The sequence below is a fragment of the Lepidochelys kempii genome, chromosome 18, assembly GCF_965140265.1.
Source record: "Lepidochelys kempii isolate rLepKem1 chromosome 18, rLepKem1.hap2, whole genome shotgun sequence".
Taxonomy (NCBI): Eukaryota; Metazoa; Chordata; order Testudines; family Cheloniidae; genus Lepidochelys; species Lepidochelys kempii.
The window spans coordinates 18290317-18309769 of NC_133273.1; the positions used below are offsets into that span (position 1 = coordinate 18290317).

Below are 19453 nucleotides of genomic sequence, written 5' to 3' on the forward strand. Positions count from 1 at the left end.
AAGCACCTTTGCAGCCAACGTCTTTGCAGCCAGAGACGTTCAGCAGTCGCCTATATTTGTCATTTGTTGTTTGCACGATGGTTGTGTCTATGGACCTCAGTTAGGGATCCAGGCTCCCCATCGTGATATGCCTCACGCAAACACCTAATGAAAACACAAATCCCCGAAGAGCTGCTTGCATCAAGAGCTAGGATTAGCAGTGGATTCTTCAGACCATTTGAGAACAGGGGCTCAGAGGATTTTAGCAAAGATATGTTGGAACTCCAGTGGCTGGGGAGGAAGCAAGCTGCTAATCAGAATGGCGTGATCTCACGGTCAGTGGTCTCACACCCTGCAACCACCTTTTAAGAGTGCAGAACAGTTGTCCCTAATACTAGGGGACCCAAAACCTTGCCAGGACCATACTGGTCTCTTAGTCTAGCATAGCAGTGGGCCTCAGCCCCAAAGCTCAGATCCAGATTTCTCCCCAGCTCAGGGTTTTTGTTCATCCCCTTACAAGCAGATGTTCCTGAATCTCTTCCTCCCCAAAGCCAAGGGTTTTGATTCCCGTTCTAGTAGCATGATAGTCTTGGGACTCATTCTGGGCCTAACAGAACAAGTCCCAGATCAGTGTAACCTTTGATCTCTGAGATGATATTGGGGTTGGGTCAGTTTGGGATAAGCAGAATTAAAACATGTCAGGGGAAAATGTCCATACAACCAACCCCACAAAGCCCCTGCAGGAACACAGGCTGTGAAGCTCTTTCCAAAGGATTCAGACTGAAAAAAGCAGATCATGGAGGACTCCAGGCTCCATAATACAGAGAGCTGAGTGCTAGAGGTAAGTAGATCCTTGGGGGACTTGCCAGACACTTTTGGATGGTCTGAATTAAAACCACACCAGCTGCTTCCCTTGCCTAATCTGTGAATTGTGTAACAGACTTTTGTGCTAGAGCAGAGAGAGAAAAAACAAACAGCCGTTCCAAGTGATTTCAGTGCTGGTGAAGAGCACTGAGGGGCAGCCCTGGAGGCTGAAGGCTTCCCTTAGCGAACAAAGTGGACACAACATGAACAGGATCAGAGCAATGTTCCCCAACACCTCCCTCCAGACCTGCCTCAACCCTCATCTTTGTGCTGAGACTGCTGAGCAGGGCACCGAGGAGAGTCAGTTGCAGCATGGGTCTTGTAACGCAGACCCCTCAGCTGAGACCATCAAGTCACTGCACACAGAGCATCAAAGGGTAACAGCTTCCAGTTGCACTGAACAGCCCACTTACAGCCAGAAGGCTGCATGTCTCATTGCCATAGAACCGAGCTGGGGTGGGAGGAGGGAGGGCAGAGCTGATCTGGACACTGGGGCTGGATATTGTCTTCCCCTCCTCAGAAGAAGAGACAAAAAGAAAATTCAGCTGGCAAGAGGCTTCCCCAATGAATGATCCATCAAGGTAGTAATGGAGCAGCAGGTCCCTTTGAAAGGCCGGGGGCTCTATTAAAAGCCTCGGAGCTGGAGGATGTGCTGCAGCCCCTCCTAGGCTGAACCCAAAAGGTAGGGCATCGGAAATGGAATGGAAGATACCTTCAAGAATCGTCTCCCGAACAAAGCTTAAACAAATACTGAACATACGAAGGGCCTGGGTTGTGGCAGATTTCCGTCCAGCTCTTAGGCACTGGGAGCAAAGAAGGTGGGTTTCTTTCTGCTGTTTAAAAACAAACGACCTCCGGAAGATGCTAGGGAGTCCTCACCCCTCGTTTTCAGATGGCCTCCCAGTCTATACATGAAATCCAGTCGGTCCTCTCCATTCAGGTATCCCACTGGGATGGGAGAGCCAGAGTCAGGAAAGTCTATGGTGCAACTCAGTGTACACCACTGACTCCACAGACAAGCCCCACCTGGGAGAGCCGGCCATGCCCCAGCCAGTGGAGAGCTGTTCCCTTCAGTATTCCCTAGGGCTCTGGCTAATTAAAGCACTCCAAGGATGATGCTCCCGTCACTTCAGTTCAGAGTTTATTCCCCGGGGGGATATTTTTCATTCTTGGGATGCTCTGCTCACATTTCCCTGTGTTCAGCTTCATCCAGACCTCCTGTGACCGCCCCTAAATAAATCCCCTCCCTTCCTAGTATCACACACTTCAAATGAGACCACTGCTCAGCCCCCCCCAGCACCTTCTCAAAGCACTCTGCAAGCACAACACTTTAGAAAGTCACTAGTGCTGGTCAAGAGGCCAGGGCACAAACCAACAACAGTGGAAAGCCCTGGGAAACCTTAAGGTCAGGAGATTCCTCATCTCCTCTCAGCCGGCAGCAAAGCCCAGTCTCCGATTTAAGGTCTAGGTGCACTGAGTCACTAGACCAAACCGGCTTTACAAGCACAAGGCCTCTTGCCATTAGTCCCTCTGCAACTGGGAAGCCTTATCCAGTTGGCGTGTTTGCTCTAAGCCGGTTATAAACACCATTCACCTGACTTCAGGATCAGGCCATTGCGTTCTGGCTACCTTGTTAACAGCATCTATTACCTGAGCATCAAGCAGCTGAGAGTGGACATCCTGGTGGGCCTGCCGGAGAAGCTTGCTCTCCTCTCGGAGTTTGAAGACGGTATCTGTAAGAGGAGGGAGAGAACACAGGTGAACACAACGGTTCGGCTACGCACGGCTCCTCGCTCGCATCCCGTTCACTCACGAGGAAACGCCGGGGCTCTCAAAGCATGAGGAAGAGCAGGTGGCATGGCTAGAGCATCCTCTCAGATACAAGCCACCAGCCCCCCCGTCAACCCAAGTAACTCCCTGCTCTAGAGAGGGACCTAGACACCAGATGGCAGCCGGGGGTGGTCAGGGGCTGTCATCATTTTTATGCCCTTTGCTGGTCAGAATAAGAGGTTTTCCTTCACTTGCAGCTCAGCTGTTCTCCTGCCGCTTACTGGCAGGCAGGTAGTCATGCCAGAGCCCCTACTCTGGAAGGGGGGCGCTTCAGGCAGGGCATCTGTGACAGAGTATGGTCAACCCCCAACCACATACAGCAACTGCAGAGCGCATCAGACCAGGGGGCCAAGCCAGCACAGCCTCCCGTCTCCTCTCTCTCAGACAACCAGTGGCTTCAAAGGATGGTGCAAGAAAGCCTGGAGAAGGCAGTTTTAGGTTAACCCGGCCATTGGGAAAGTTACTTCCTAACCTGTTCAGCGGCTGGCTTATGCCCTGAAGCATCAGGGTTGTACTGCTTGCAAACTCTTCGTATCCTCACGAGAGCATGAAAGGCTACGCACCAATTCCCACATACCGCATTGCACTGAATACAAGAAAGGACTCTGTATCCCCAAGGGAAGAGACAGACTGTGCCGGCCTTATTTTGGGCTCTGCCTGAGGCTGTATTAAAACACCACTAGAATCTCAAACCTGCACTGGTGTGTATTTTAGCCTGCAAATAGATCGGAGGGACCTCATGGCAAGCGAGTGTGTGGTATTTTCACTCCTCATACAGCCACTGGGAGTGGCTGGGTCATTACACATATTGACTCTATTTCCCTATGTTAGGTATCCTCACACCTTCTGGTCAACTGTCTAAATGGGCCACCTTGATTATCACTACAAATGTTTTTTTCTCCTGCTGATAATAGCTCATCTTAACTAATTAGCCTCTTACAGTTTGTATGGCAACTTCCACCTTCTCTGTATGTATGTATATCTTCTTACTATATGTTCCATTCTATGCATCCGATGAAGTGGGCTGTAGCCCTCGAAAGCTTATGCTCTAATAAATTGGTTAGTCTCCAAGGTGCCACAAGTCCTCCTTTTCTTTTGGAGGATACAGACTAACACGGCTGCTACTCTGAAACCTAATTACAATGGTGTCTCTATTCACTGTGCATGTCACTCCCGAGGGGGGGAGGGTCTCATAGCCTGGGTCCAGCGGTTTTTCTAGCCCTGCAGCCTGTGCCCAAGTCAGCTGACACGGGCCAGCCCTGAGTGGTTTATTGCAGCGTGGACATACCCAGCGGGGCCAAGATGTCACCTTTTGTCTTTAGAGCTTTTCTCTAGTGCAAGTTCAAACCTGGTCAAATCTGCAGAAAGCAGAGGGGTAGCTCCCCATGACGGGAGAAATCCGAACCGCATGGATTAGAGCAAGGGCCTGTAAGGGGGAGACCTGGTGTTACTACACATAAAGTCCTATAACAAGGGAGTGGAAAAAAACAGCAGGGAACATAAAATGGGGGTGCGCGTGGGGGCATGGGAGAGAAGCAGACCCCAGCTCGTTCAGCACTATTTACAAGCCTCAGAGGTCTTTGAAGAATCAGTATACAGTGATCCAAGGATCACAAAGTACTCTACAAAAGTGGGTAGTATCTCCATGCTACCAGCTGGGAGGCAGAGACACAAAGCAGTAAAGTGACCAGTGACACAAATGAGCAAGAGCCGAGAACACAACCCAGCTGCCTTGCTGGCAAACACCCGTTCTAACCACCTCCCTGGCCCAAGAGTGGGTAATTCTCGACACAACACCTGGTAAGAACCTGGTAAGAACCACCTGGTTTCCAGCTGCTCTGATGCCTCCTTTATTTTCAATGACAGAGGGATCACTTATGCTCTTTCATTGACCGGGGTTTCAGCCACCACCTTCCCACAAAAGAAAGATTTACCAGCCAGCTTAGAGTTAATAATGCAGGAATGGTATCGTACCAAGTGAACGAGCAGCCGGGAAGATGGGCACTGAATGTCCATTATCTCAGGCTGAAGTCAGACTCCTTGAATAGATTTTTTCCTGCCCCTAAGTGGTTTTTCTGAGCTTTATTCCCCCTTTGCTTTGATAAAAATCATTTTCCTCGCTGTTTTTCGCTGTGTGTTTCCAAGAGAGAGATGGAATCAAATATTCGGGTAATCTGTTTAGCTTGCACGTAGGGTTTATTTTTCCGCCCTAGCAGCATTACTCAAATATTAGTAAAAAAAAAAACCCATCAGCAGCTTTCACTCTCTCAGACCCAATCCAGGGGCTAGAAATGAACCTCGAAAATTTCACGATCTCAATAAAAATTGAACTAAATAGACATGCTCTGCAGGAATTAGAGGTATCAGCATTCCCTGCAGCAATTTCTGCCATTAGAAGAGTTTTATGTATGCTTACCGCGAATTAAAAAAGGGAGGGTTAAATTTACTCCAAAATGTACCATATATACTCGTTCATAAGCCAAATATTTTTGGTAAAAAAGGGACACATCAAAGAGCAGGGGTCGGCTTATAAACAGGCCTACACCAAAATGTGATGATTTTAAATTCTATGAAATCATTGAATTGAATATCTAATACATTGTCATTTTGTTTTCCTGGAGCGTCTGCAGGTATGGAGCCCCTCAGTTCGCTGTTCCCAGCCAATGGGAGCTGTGGGAAGTGGCATGCTGAGGGGCTCCGTGCCTGCGAACACTCCAGGTAAACAAAACCTCCCGACCTGCCAGCGGCTTACCCTGATGGGCTGGGAGCCAAAGTTTTCCAACCCCTGAAATATAGGGTCGGCTTATGAAAGGGTCATACAGTTTTTACTATTTTTACCTATCCACCTTGGGGGGTCGGCTTATAAATGAACGGGCTAATGAATGAGTATATAGGTAGGTTCTAGAATTTACGAGACCGAGTATCCGAGCACCTCTGTGTACCAAGAGAATTAGTTTGGTGGAGTTTGTGATGGAGAGGTGTGCCAGAAGGATACGTCCTTTTTGTCCGTGATATAGACAATGGAGTAACTGCCACAGTCAAAATCAAAGGGGGCTGCAGCAGAGAGTTTCCAGTAAATGTTGGCCTGCACTGCGGATCCACTTTTTTGCACTTGTCTTGGACATGATAAATGAGAATATCCGAAGGGAGCCACCTTGGAATAAACGGTTCGCTGGTGACTTTGTGATATGTATGGAGACCCGGCAAACCAACTCTGAACAGTGGCAACAGGGTGAAAGTTGAGTGAACGCTGGTAAGACTGAGGTGATGAAAGCTGAAGGAGGACGACACACCATAAAAAGAAATCACAGGCAGACGGCTTAGAGAGTGAAAGAATACCTAGGATCAGTGGTTGCGGACAATGGTGCCCCCCAGCATCGCGCAGAAGCTGCTTCGTGCAAATGGTGGGAGCTGACCCACATGTGACAAAAAGATGCCAGTAAAGTTAAAAGGAAGAGAACATAAAACTATAATTCAACCTATCCTAATGTACGGAACAAAAAGACTTGGCCAGCCACACGAAAATAAATCTGAATGCTCTCCATCACAGAGAAGAAGGTGTTGAGATGGTCAAATGTGACAGAAAATGAAATGAAATTATAAGGGGCCTAAGATTGGATTGCCCCAACTGAAGACAAGTTGAGGGAGATAAGGCTACATTGGAATGGACATGTCCAGCAGAGATCTGAGACTCATAGCGATAGGCCAGCCCCTGCAATAAACATGGATGGAAGATGACCAAGGCAGAGGCCAAAAGCTTGGTACAGGGACCAGATATCAGCAGACCTTACAGAGACCAATTTGCAAGACAGCCAGGTGTACAATCATGAGTTTTGGAAAAACTCTATAAAAGTCGGCAACCCCAAACAGGGAAGTGGCAAGAAAGATGATGACAATGACTTAGCAAGATTAAAATAGCCTGATCCCTTGGCCCTGTGCCATAAGCCACAGGGCAAAGGCTCCATCTAGCTGGCTTTTTGAAGTGTTCTTTACACACGTGCTGAGCAGCACCCCTTCTGAAGGACATGAGCGTTATACTGTGTACAACATCCCAGAACCAAACTCAGCACATGCAGTTCATCAAACCGCCAATTGCGAAGCAAGAGATGGGAAACTGGAGTCGGGAGAGAAAGAACGTAGGGGCTCAGCCTTCAGCTCCTCAGAGGAGAACAGTGAGGCGAGAATTCAGATGTTGATACGCAGACGGTACTCAGAGAAAGTAGGTACACACAGGTGTACTGTGGGACACAGGCATGGAGAATCCCAGCTAGACCCGCCCCAGCGTGTTTCTATCCTTCTGCTCCAGCAGAAGCTCATGCCACGTGGGCAACCCACTGGCTAGCACAATAGCACTTCAGAGCCTTCGATTTTGGATTTGGACAACCCTTAGGATCCTCCAGAGCAAGCCGTTCCCTTCCGCTGTGTCAGTGACTCATCATGCAGCACCATGAGGACTCTGGGTACCAGAACAAGGGCCCAGATACCATGGTGAGGGGTGTGGTAGCAATACCTAGACCCAAAGAGGGAGGTGTGGAATTTCAGTACTGTCCTGCCCGTTCCAGGCAGTTTGAAAACTTCACTGCCACAGAGGCCATGTGCCTTCCATGCAACTTGTGCTGAACTTAAAACACTCACCACTTAGACTAGTGGGGCCACCCTTGGGCAGAATTCTACTCAGAAGACCCTTAACTGGGCTTCCCTACGATTCGCCTGAAGCTTAGTCAGTGCTCATGATTGATGCTGGGCGACATGGTTCAGCCAAAACTTCCCTCCCGCCCCTGTGAAAAATGCAGATGTGGCGACGCCGAAACATTTTGTGATTCTGTATCCGTTTCACCAAATGGTTCGTGTAAAACAAACAAAAAACCAAAACCCACCCCAAATTAAGAAAGTCAAAACTCCTTTTCGGGTTTGAGACTTCAACTTTCATTTGTTTTAAAAAGGCGTAAAACCCACTCAAAAAATCGAGATCAAGCCTTTTGCTTCGGGTCGCATGACACGTCGTGTTCGACCCAAAACACATTTTGGAAACTGCCAGCGAGCCAGAAACTCCGTTCTTCGCCCAGCTCTGCGGGTGAGAACCCTGGGGCCAACGGCTTCTGTTTACCCACAGGACAGTTTCTGCATGGCTGGCAGCAAGGCAAGCTTCCCCACGGACCCATGCCAACAGGATGCATCCCGAACCTCCTGCGGTGAGAGGCAGTTCATGGAGCCTGAACTCTTCAGGCCTTGGCCTCTTGGCTCAGACTGCCAATGGGGATGGTGCACGCTATGGACCCTGGGAACCAGACTGAGACCCAAACTCACTCAATACAGACCATTAAACAGCTTTCTGTCTCTACTGACCCAGCCTCCCTCCCCTGCCTCTCTCATACACGCATGCCCAACTAGCCTGTACTCTGTTCAGGATCCTTCTGGCGTTTGCGGAAGGGAACGAGCAGGAGCTCACAGGCAGAAGGGCACCCTCTCCCACACCCACGCCATCCGTCGCGCCTTCTGCTCCCAGTGGCCCAGCTCCCCGCCGCGCTCACCCTGCAAGCCCGTGACTTCACTCTCCTTCTCCCGCTGCAGCTGGGCGTATTTCTGGCTGTGGGTCTCCACCGTCTTGCGATGCTCTAGTTTCAAGCTGTTCTGCTGTAGCTGCAGGTCAAGCAGCTGTTTCTTGACATCTTCGTGCTGGTTCTGAACGGGGAGGGGGAAAAAAAAAAAAAGCAACACTCAGGGTTGGTGCAAATTCCCCCCCCCCCCCCAGCGGCTGTTTGATCCCCTCTGCTGGGACGTTTCCAAAGCACTGCCAGCCCACGTAGTTGCAGTCCCACCTCTATCACACCTCTCCAGTATAGGGCCCTCTCTGCAGCCCACCTCAGCCTCACACCCCCGTCTCCAAAGTCCCCCTGGCAGCCAGGAATAGAGTCGAAGCCAAAAGTCCATTCCATACTTGTATTTCCCCTGGCCCTCTCCCCACCTAGACACATGCTAGAATAGTTTACAGAGTAACAGCCCCATGCCCTGAATAGCCACACCGGATGCTGAAATGCCCTCAGCTCCACTACGCAATGCTATTTCCTGGCCTATTTCTAGTGCTGACCACCCAGACAGCATTATTTTAGTGCAATCTCACCAGGCTGGACTGATTCATAGACATTAAGGTCAGAAGGGACCATTATGATTGCCTAGTCTGATCTCCTGCACAATGCGGGCCACAGAATCTCACCCACCCACTCCTGGCAGGCATCTGTTCTGTCCCTGGACACAAGCGTCACCCACACCCTCTACTTTACACACATGCCCTGGAGCTGGAGGGACACCTGTCCAGGCGAGAGAGTTGAGCCTCCAAGCGCCAAACAATCCCGGCCTCTTGGCTGAGGCTGTGAAGGCCAGTCAGTCAGTCAGAGCTACTCACGGCGGTGGGTGTCAGGCTGTCAAAGCATTTCCGATGGGATCTGGGACTGTGACCCACCTGCCTGTTTCATTCAGCCCTCTGATGTGTTTCAACCGCCAAGTAACGCTGCCCCGGGTGATGCTTGGGGCCGTGAAGTTCCCATATGGGAGTAGGAACTCCTGAGAGCTCGGGATGGGGGATCTGGATCCAGGCTTTTGGCTCATACCCAGTATGAAAACGGCAGCAAGCCACAAAACTGCCTGGCCCTTTAAGCCCAGAAAACTTCATCTTACTGCCAACGAAAGCAGGCCACCTCCTGCACTTCCCACTGTCATCTCACTGGAGGCTGATAGAAGGGAGGAGAGGGGACGCAGAGATTTATTTTCAGGGATTCTTTGCCCTCTTTTTCCCCCGGGGTAGAGAGTGAAGGCTTCCTCTTGAAGTTGGTTCCTGTAGTGAGGTGCCAAACAATTCCAGACACATCAAGGAGAGAGTTTCTAACCCTCGCTGAGGGAGGGATTTGGGGGAGGAGGGACCTGAGAAGGCAAGGAAAAAAACGTCTCGGTTCCGAGTAACAGAACAGGGAAGAAAGAACTGGAGACTCTCCATGGAAGCCACCCATCCTAGCACAGCGCATGGTGCACGTTAAGCGGGAGGGAGTGCTGTTACTTGTCCCAAAGTCTCCAACCGGCCGATGGATTTAGCATGTGTTTTCTTGGAGATGCTCCTCACCCAAACGTTTTCATTGGTCTGGCACATGGTTCTGGATTTCACCCAACGACCATGACCTTCCCTCACCATATGCATGTGGCACACTGCGCCAATCCAGACGTCCTTTCCAGAGCTCCTGCCACACTGCGGGACGTTACACGGAAAGACAGAAGAGGTGTCCACGGTGCGTGTAGTTTGATCTGCTAAGCCAAGTTTCCTGAGTCCTGCACCTTTAAACAGGACCAAATTCCCCTTCCTACCGCCATTTTGTGTCCCGATGTTGCCTGCCAAGCACACACACACACTGAACTCTTGCATGGGGAATCTACCTTTGTTCTCTCTTTTGGGTTTGCCTTCTGAAAACCTGCTAGCTGCTTTCCCCCACTGCACCAAACTGCTAGAGAACCCCTTGCGGGGACCCCCTCTCCACTAGTACAGACAGCTCGGAGCTGGAGGGAGTCCCACATCTGCTGCCTCAATCTGACCCATGGGGGACATGTACGGCCAACAGGCCACATATCAGCTCTGCTCCAGACAAAGGCGAGGGCACTGGGACCAGGGGTCTTAATAAGACTCATGGGCTGAGCTCAGAGGGAGTGGAGTTTCAAAAATGCAGGGTGAATAATTTGAAAACAGACTCCGTCTCCCTGCCCTCCCCACACTAGAGAACAAAACATGTCGAGACATCCTTTTGCTCAAACCCAATGAACCAGAATTCACCTCCTTTTGGTTTCCCATAGTAACCCATGGAGTCCTTCCACACTTAGTTTGCCAGCACCAATTACATATATAAATCGACCGGCTCGCAGGTGAACTCCTGGCCTTTCAATACAATAACTCTGCAGGGCTGCAGCAATCATTCCAATTTGTTTCCCTTAAATTATTTTTTTAAAATGCCATCAGTGCTTGGAGTCATCCTCGCGGCTTCATGTAACAATGGGATGTACTTTTATGGGGCCTTCAGAAGTCCATAGCACAAACCGTCTCCTGCTGAACAATCTTACCCAGAGCAATAAGGTAAAGAGAGAGATGCCAGGGAGGTCCTCACGTACATATAGTACGGATGAAAATAGTATACCAGGATCCACAGAGTTGTCCCAGTGCTGATTTAGGATTTGTACTGCAGTAGCACCTGGAGGCTCCAGCTGAGATCTGAACCCCATTATGTAAGTGCTGTATAGAGAAGAGACTGTTCCTGCCCCAAACAGTTACAGTCTAGATAGACAAAGGAAGGATTACGATCTCCATTTTACAGAAATAGGGAACTGAGCAAAGAAAGACTAATTGACTTGCCCATGTCACCCAGGGAGTCTGTGGCAGGGTCAGGAACTGAACCCAGATCTCCAGAGTGGCAGGGCCTGTCTACACTGCAAAAGAGGTGTGTCCTTAACTTGGGTTAGCGAACTTGAGTTAAAATAGCAGTGAAGAGATGGCAACTTGGCGTTTAACCAGGATTAGCTGCTCATGTTGAGCCCCAGGCTGCTCTACGGGCTTTAACCCGAGCTGCTGTGTCCTTACTGCTATTTTAACCTGAGTTAAGCTGAGTGAAAAACACATTTTTTTTTGCAGTGTAGACATACCCGTTGTCCAGCTCCTTCATCACAGGAGCATCTTTCCCAGCCTGCCATTTTAAAAATAAGCTACAAAGAACTGTAATGGTTTGTGAACACAAGGCTTACTAGGGGTCCAAAGCAATTTAAACTTATATGCTCCAGGGGATTGGTCAGCCACAAATCAGCCTCAGGAAAAATATTCTGCTTAGAGCAAACTTAATGGTTTAAAAAGGTTTGTAACTCAAAAGTGGGAAACATCAAGAAACAGAGAAAGTGAGGCAGCGAGGTTAAATAACTTGCCTGAGACCTCAGTCAATGTCAGGGAGAGAAGCCAGGAGTCTTGGCTGCCATTCTACCCTTTACAAGTACACCGAGTATTCACACACTGCAGTGTACCAAGCCAGAAGTCTGGCATACACGGCACATGGTTCATTTTATGAGCGCAGGAGCACTTCTCAAGTCACAGGAGAGCCTGGAAGTGGGTCCCTCAATAGCTCCAACAGGGTTGAAGCGTCCATAGCTTCTGGAGGATTCTCTGCACCTCAAAGTCTTTAAACCACGATTTGAGGACTTCAACAGCTCAGACATAAGTTAGGGGTTTGTTACAGGAGCTGGTGGGTGAGATTCCATGGCCTGCGTTGTGCAGGAGGTCAGACTAGACGATCATAATGGTCTCTTCTGACCTTAAAGTCTATGAATCTAAAAGCAACTGCATGAGTGAGGAGGACATGCTCCAATGTGTGGAAAAAGGCATCGAGCATAAACTCAGCAAGAGAGATAGAAGCCAGTGGCAAGTTTGGAGCCAGAGACAGAAGGTCTGACCACTGCTTTCGGCTTCAGGTTCGCCAAATTCCTATAGACAAAATTACAGGAACAAATTTAAATCTGGAGAATGACCCAATGCCACTTGTTGAAGAAGCATGACCACCACCGTCCTGGTTGTGAGCAGGAATTGAGTCATGACACTCTACAATTTGAGAGAAAGTCTAGTAACTGAGAACTATAACAGACTCCTCTATGCTGTGGAATGGCCACGCACCGGGTTGAGAACACACTGAATAGTGCATTGCACCAAGAACAGAGAAAGTGATGTACTGCAAGCAAGCTCACATTTCACATTAATGAGAATTAATTAGCACTTTTAGCTGCAATCCTTCTCTAATACATTTCACAGTGGACTCACATAGGTCCCTTTTTAATGTGATTTCAGCCAAATATAGTTTTAGATTACTTTCTTACATTAAAATAATTGATTGACTTAATATAAAACTAAATTTTTACTATTAATTTTTATTAAATTTAATTTAAAAAGGAATTCGTGAAGAGATGCATCTTGAATTAAATTACACTGATACTTCATTAGCCTTGGATCAATTTTTCTTATTTATTTATTTTAAACATATTGGGTTGCAGAGCAAGTTTTGTGCTCAGTTTTTGGGTTGCTGACCAAAGACTGATTTTAAAGATCTGACCTATGGGAAGGATGGTCCAATGGTTAGAGCACTAGCTGGCAGCCAGGGTTCAATTCCCAGTCCTGCCACAGACTTCCTGTGTGACCTGGGGAAACTCACTTAGTTTTTCTGTGCCTCAGTTTCCCACATGTAAAAAAAGGGGAGGGGGGAGGGGGCTAATCCATTCCTACTTCAGAGAGGTGTTGTGAAGTGCTCAGATATGATGGTAATGGAAGCCATAAAGTATTTAAGATGTATTACGGATCTATCATAAAACTTCATTCAGTGTTCCCTACATCAAGCCCTTCAAATTGCAGCTGAGCAAGAGTATATCTTTTAGAAAGACATCTAGTCTTGGAGAGGTTGAGAATCACTGATCTGCGCCATGTAGAATACAGCATAAGACCTCCATATTCACTTTCCTGCTCAGAGGGTGTGCAGTGCCTGAGACCTCTCTGCCAGCTGCAATTTTAATTCTGGTCAGCATCTGGAAACATGCATTACAAAATAAACAGGTTTCAGAGTAACAGCTGTGTTAGTCTGTATTCGCAAAAAGAAAAGGAGTACTTGTGGCACCTTAGAGACTAACCAATTTATTTGAGCATAAGCATCCGATGAAGTGAGCTGTAGCTCACGAAAGCTTTAACCAATTTATTAGAGCATAAGCTTTCGTGAGCTACAGCTCACTTCATCGGATGCTTATGCTCAAATAAATTGGTTAGTCTCTAAGGTGCCACAAGTCCTCCTTTTCTTTTTACCAAATAAACAGTTCTCTTGTGGCTTACAAAGCAGCTCTGCAAATATCAGTTGATAAAAATGAAGAGGTAAATCATACATGCCCTGTACCACGAGTGCTAGGAAAATGCCATTCATTGCAAGTTCCCAGTGTATGGCAATGTCAGGAGGTCTTGGTCTAAAAATCCCTTTCATTCGAATCCAGCTCTTTGCCTTTGCAGACAGTAAATGGTGACGATGTGCATTCTTCTGATGAACGTTTAAAAAAAAAAATTCAGTCTCCACTCGAGATGCAAAGAGATGAGAAATCACATCGCTGATGAGACAACAGGAATCCAGACACAGGCTTCTGCTACTTGTGGAGAAAGCCCTGCACCTTCCCCCATGAGACTCATTTCCTGTTACAAATGTTTATCACACGCAGATACAGAGGGGGCAGCAGCCCCTGAGTCAAGCTGGTGGCATCTCTCATATACGTGCCCTTTCCTCTAGGAAGCCAGAAGAGGGCCTCAGTTTCCCCTCAGTGGAAGGGGGGATATTGTCTACTTTGCAGGGATTCTGTATCCCATTTGTGAAGCAGGTTGAAATCTGAGGATGGGAGGTGCAGTAACAGCACCAAGGATCAGTTGTACATGCTCCCCTCTCAAACAGGAAGGCAGAGAGTGTTCCAGGGTCCAGGTGGAATGGGAGGGGGGGAGTGATGGAGAGGGTCAAGCCAAGCGTAGAAAAAGACAATGGGACATTTGTCCTGGGCAAGATCTGCTCCCACACAGGTCTGTGCAAGACGCAACTTGTTTCACAGGAGGCCCTGCTGTGTTGTGTGCAATTCCCCCTCCTCCAATTTTGGTTCTTTTGGGCAAAATTTTGACAAAAGGCCCATTTAATATTTTTGTCTAAAAACTTGTGGAAATTTGTGTTTCCCCCCCTCACATCTGACGCTGCAAAGCCAGATTTGTCTGACAAAGAGCTTCCGCTCCACCCCTCACTCGGCACGCAGCCCCCGGTAGAGTCCTGAACATGCTCTGGTGATACCTGTAGTATTCCCATTGTGCAGAGGTACAGATATTAAGGACTTCCCAAGATCATACAGTAAGTCACTGGTAGAAATGGGACTGCAAGCCAAGAGTCCCCAGTTCTGCCGCTCTAACCACTTGACAGCACAGTCTCCCAGCACCTGTGTGCTAGTCAAACCTTTTGTGAAAGGCGGAGAGGTTCAAAGCGAGGGGGAAATGACTGTTGCATTGTTTCCAACATGACCCCTATTGGATCACAATAGGAGGGCAAGATCCATGGTATAACCCCAGCACAGACAGTTTTCACCAGTCAAAGAGGAGGAATCATGCACTGACTTACCTTCAGTATCTTATGCTGTGAACTGAGGGCCCCATATCTGTTCATAGAATCTTGCTGTAACAAAATATCATAAACACATTAGAATGCAGAAGATACAGAGGCAGATCAAAACCACACATCAACATCAGTGTGGCTACTTAATCATACCATTAAAAGTACCTGCAAGTCAGCGTCCATGATGTTTGGTCTCCTGTATAAGACTAAGTGTTGTATCCATTTAGCCTAAGAAGGGTCACTTCTCAGTGAGTGCTGCTAGAATGGATTAGTTTAAAATAACTAAACTACTCGTTTAGTCTGGGCAGGAAAGAGTTTTCCTGTCCAATAAGACTTCTTGACATTTAAAAAAAAAAGAAAAAAAGAAATCCGATCACAAATTGGACAAAAACTTGAAAGCTTGAAAATTTTGTTAACCAAAAATCCAAAAACATCCCTTTGGCCGAGTTAAGCAAAATGTTTCTTTTTGATAATTTTGAAACATTTCATTTTGATATTGACTCATTTTTTTAGTGCAAAATTTACTTACATTTCTACGTGAAAAGTTGTTTTGAGACCAAAAAACCCTCAGAACTTTCTGGTTTGACAATACTGAAATGAGAGATTTTAGCAACCTGGAAGCTTTTTTTTTTTTTAAACCAAAAATTTTTCAGCACAGGTGTTTCATCGAACCCACCCGTTTCACAAAAAAATATTGGTTTCAAGGAATTTTTTCCAGTTTAAAGAAAATGAAGGGTCATATTCTGCGCTCACAGTGGTGTAAAACCGGAGTAACTCCACTGACTTCAATGGAGTTACACCAGTGTAAGTAAGATCAGAATCTGGCTCCCGAGCACACGCACTGAGATGCAGACAGGGAAATTAATTTTAATTAAGGGGCAGGATTCTGCTCTCATTCCTCTGGTGTAAATGCAGACTAATTCTTGCTGACTAGTGATTCTCACCCGAGCAAAATGGGCTGGAGGAGCTTTGTAAAGGAGAGAATTCCCTGGGAACTGGGATGAGGGCTCTTGTTAATGAGCTGCAGGGGAGAGACAGACAACACAAACCCTAAGGCCTCGCCTACATGTGAAAGTTACACCAATTTAACTAAAAACCAATCTTTGTGCTGGTTTTACTGCATCAGTTTAAACTCCTGGATATGGGTACAGCTACCAGTTATAAACCACGTATCCAGAGAATGGTTTGCACTGCTTGAAACCAACTCGATTTTAATCAAACCAGTGCAGTTAGTGTGCAGACAAGGCCCAAGACCCAGAAGGCAGGGCCCAGATTCTGTTTTTCCCTGTGAAAACTCAGAGCTTGCAGGGTGCAGGATGTGAACAAGATGCAGAATTGTGGCCTTTTCACAAGCATCTCTGCTCAGATCTGTATTTGGCAGCTTTAAGTAGCCCGGCACAGATCACAGGCAGCACCATGGAATTGCGAACTAAGCACAGTGTATAGTTGTTGCAATCTTCTAACCCACAACTCAAATTACATATTCAATAGGACCCAAAATATTACCACCAAATGAGTTTCAGGGACACAATTGCTATGGAGCTGCATAGCCATCAGTCTCTTCAGCAAGTATATCCACTATGCTAATTCCATTACTGCGTGGTATTTAGCAGTCACAGTGGAACCGATTAAATGTTCCACCTAGTCTGGCGCCCAGTTTCCAGCAGTGACCAATTTCAGATGCTTCGGGGAAGGAGTAACAAGTCCTATAATCTAAAGTGAGTGAGTTACCCTAGGGATGTATTTCTTCCTGACCCCAGCCCTGAAGCATGAGGATCAAGATTCCTTGTCGTTTTCTCCCCAGTAACTGTAGATGCTCTTCACATTCACAGGAGTATCTCACCAGTACACCCCATTAACTTCTTCATTACAAGTGAATATACTATTTAACCATAAAGGTTCCCCTTTGTTTTCTGTGCTGCTGTATTCATGGCACTTGGCAAACTGCAGTGAGGATATAAATGAAGAGGGGCTCTAGCATTTGCACGTCCAGCTGTCAGGGGATTTAACACCACAAAGAGTAGTTATGGGGCTGAAAACCCTGGAATGGGACCAATCTTGCATTATTTCAGCCCCATAAATAGAGACAATAGGAAGCCTGTGAAAATCAGATGCAAACGCTGAGCTATCTGGGCCCCTAGGGACTCGAGTAATAAAGTTCTGCCTGAATTCAGCAACACTGACACTTTCATTGCTGCTGGTCACACACCATCACATGCAGTGAACAACGGCCAACACTTATGCAAAGCTCTCTGTTTTGCAAAGGGTCAGGGGCTATGAATATGATGACAAAGGACTCCCATCTCCATTGAAAGATGCCCTCACCCCACCCCCGAGGGGAAAAAGACACCCCCCTTTTTAGCAGATGGGGGTTGGCAGTAAACCCCCCCCCCCTCCCCCGAGACGCACTGTTTTGCTCTGGCTCTCTGCACCAGGTAGCTGGTAATTTAATATGCACATTGTTAGTGACAAACACCCACCACCCATTGGGACGGGGCTGCAGGGGGAGAGGTTGTTGCTACTCATGATCTCCCCTGACTCAGTTCTGCTGCCGCGCTCCCACCCACAGACCAGGAGAAACCATTTACCTCCATCGCAGGGACAGTGTCCACAACTTCCCTGCAGTATAGTTCCTCTCTTCTGGGCTGTCCCTATGCTTAGTTTCTCAGGTGAATAGAATTCTGTCCAATACAAAGACAACTGGCCTTTCCTTTGCCAATAGGCAGCTGAGCAGGACTCCATGATGCCAGGGAGGCTAGAAGTCCAGTCACTCAGTTTGCCATTTACAGATCTGGACCAAGAATAGGGACTTGGGCTAGCAACATCCCCAGAGAGAGACAGTTCTTTTCTCCTTCCCAACTGAGTTGAAATAGACCCTTATTCACATAAGACTAATTGTTTGTATAGACAAGTTCACAGCAAGCTGGGGTGTGAATCTACTACACACTAATCTGTCGCGGACTAACTGGCCATATGGACCCTGCTGATGCGTGTTAACAGTTTGGGCTTGTCTACATGGGAACATCCAGGAAGATTAATCTGAATTAACTAAAGATGTGAATTTGAAGTGAATTAGTTAAACCACATTAAATCCCAATATGAATGCTGTTATTGAGAATTAAGGTGGCCTTAATAATTCAGTTTAGTTTAATTCACTTTGGAAATGAATTCAAATAAACTGAATTAAGGCCACTTTAATTCTGAATGAAGTGGTTCACACAGGTGTTAATGAGGTTTAACTAATCCAGTTCAAATGCACACCTTTAATTCATTTGGATTAATTTTTCTGTATGCCCTCATGTAGACAAGCCCAAACTGTTAACGCAAGTCAGCAGGGTCCACATGAACACTTAGTCCACAGCAGGCTAGCGTGGGATGGATTCACACCACAGCTTGCCAGGAACTAAACATTCACATGGACAAGCCCTTAGACCATTAATGATGAAGTGACCCAGGATTCATCCTGATGGGATACCTACTGGCCCAAAACTCTAATGCCAGCATCATCCCCAATGTATGTTGGTGTGCAGCTGTGGAAATATTGAAAGGATCTCCCTCTCTCAAACACACACAGGAACATACTGTACCTACCTTCTCTTTGTTGAGTGCCTCTTGAGCTTCTAATTTATACACCAAAAAATCTAGAAAGGAAAAAAGAAGAGAGTGTTTAATTGGATGGAATTTACAAGGATCTGTTTTATAATTTTCAGAAGGAGAAAAACGCCTAACCAGGCAAAAGGCTGATCCAGCCAGATGGAATGCAGAACCTTTTAAGAGACTTAAAGAACACCGAGGTCCTGTCCGCTCTGTGCGATCAAAGACAGTGTAGTACTTTCCATTAAACCTGTCCGCCCTGCTGTCCTGGCCAAAATTTCCCTTCTTCCCAATACAGTATAGTGTTCTAGATCGCTGCCACTCTGCACCCCAGGAATGGCTGCATTTCAGCAGGTGCAAAGATTGCGCAATTCTTTGGGGTCCTTCGAGACGAAAGATGCTAGCAAGAAATACATTTTAAAGCTACACGGTGGCATTTCTCCCAGCACGGTGGTGGGCTTGAAGGAAAACATCAGTGGCAAGCTGCAGCATACACAGGTGGAGGAGGCAGTGTATTTTACAGCAAACCGATTTATCTGCACACAAATTTCCACAAGGGCTGGCTGGTGAGCACTAGCCACAGTGAGCCAAAGCCGGCTCCAGGAGTCCAAAGAGAACCTTGGGCCATCTCATCCTCTCTCAGACATGATTTACATAGGAAGGCTGGACTGTCAATTCCTTAGGGCAGGAAAAGTCATTGCACTGATCGGGGTCCCTAGGCTCTACCATAAAACAAATCATAACAAAATGATTCAAACAGACTCAACTTAACCCACCGCAAGAGGCAAAACGTGAAGATAACAGTGTCTATGATTAAGGAAAACACAAGTATAGCTGCATTAGATCCAGAAAGCCCTTTGAAAAGATGGCCTGTCCTTTCCTGAGGCTTCATTGCTTATGCCAAGCAAGGGACCCAGTTGCTATCTCTGGCCTCCTCAAACTCCCATGACTGCTCACCTCCCTTCAGGGCCCGCTCCGCTCCGTCACTGCACCTCAATGGGGCCCTA

At 47.3% G+C, this 19453-nt stretch overlaps 1 protein-coding gene across 4 annotated transcripts in view; it reads right to left on the reverse strand.

The window, feature by feature from the left end:
- LOC140900196 (uncharacterized) overlaps window positions 1-19453 on the reverse strand; it is a 72250-nt gene that overhangs the window by 30827 nt on the left and 21970 nt on the right. For all 4 annotated transcript variants that reach the window (XM_073317040.1, XM_073317042.1, XM_073317041.1 and 1 more), the window contains 4 exons: window positions 18444-18493; window positions 14859-14912; window positions 8205-8355; window positions 2494-2576 (listed from right to left, as the gene is read on the reverse strand). In XM_073317040.1, coding sequence (XP_073173141.1) covers window positions 2494-2576; window positions 8205-8355; window positions 14859-14912; window positions 18444-18493 — 338 coding nt within the window. The remainder of the gene's footprint in view (window positions 1-2493; window positions 2577-8204; window positions 8356-14858; window positions 14913-18443; window positions 18494-19453) is intronic.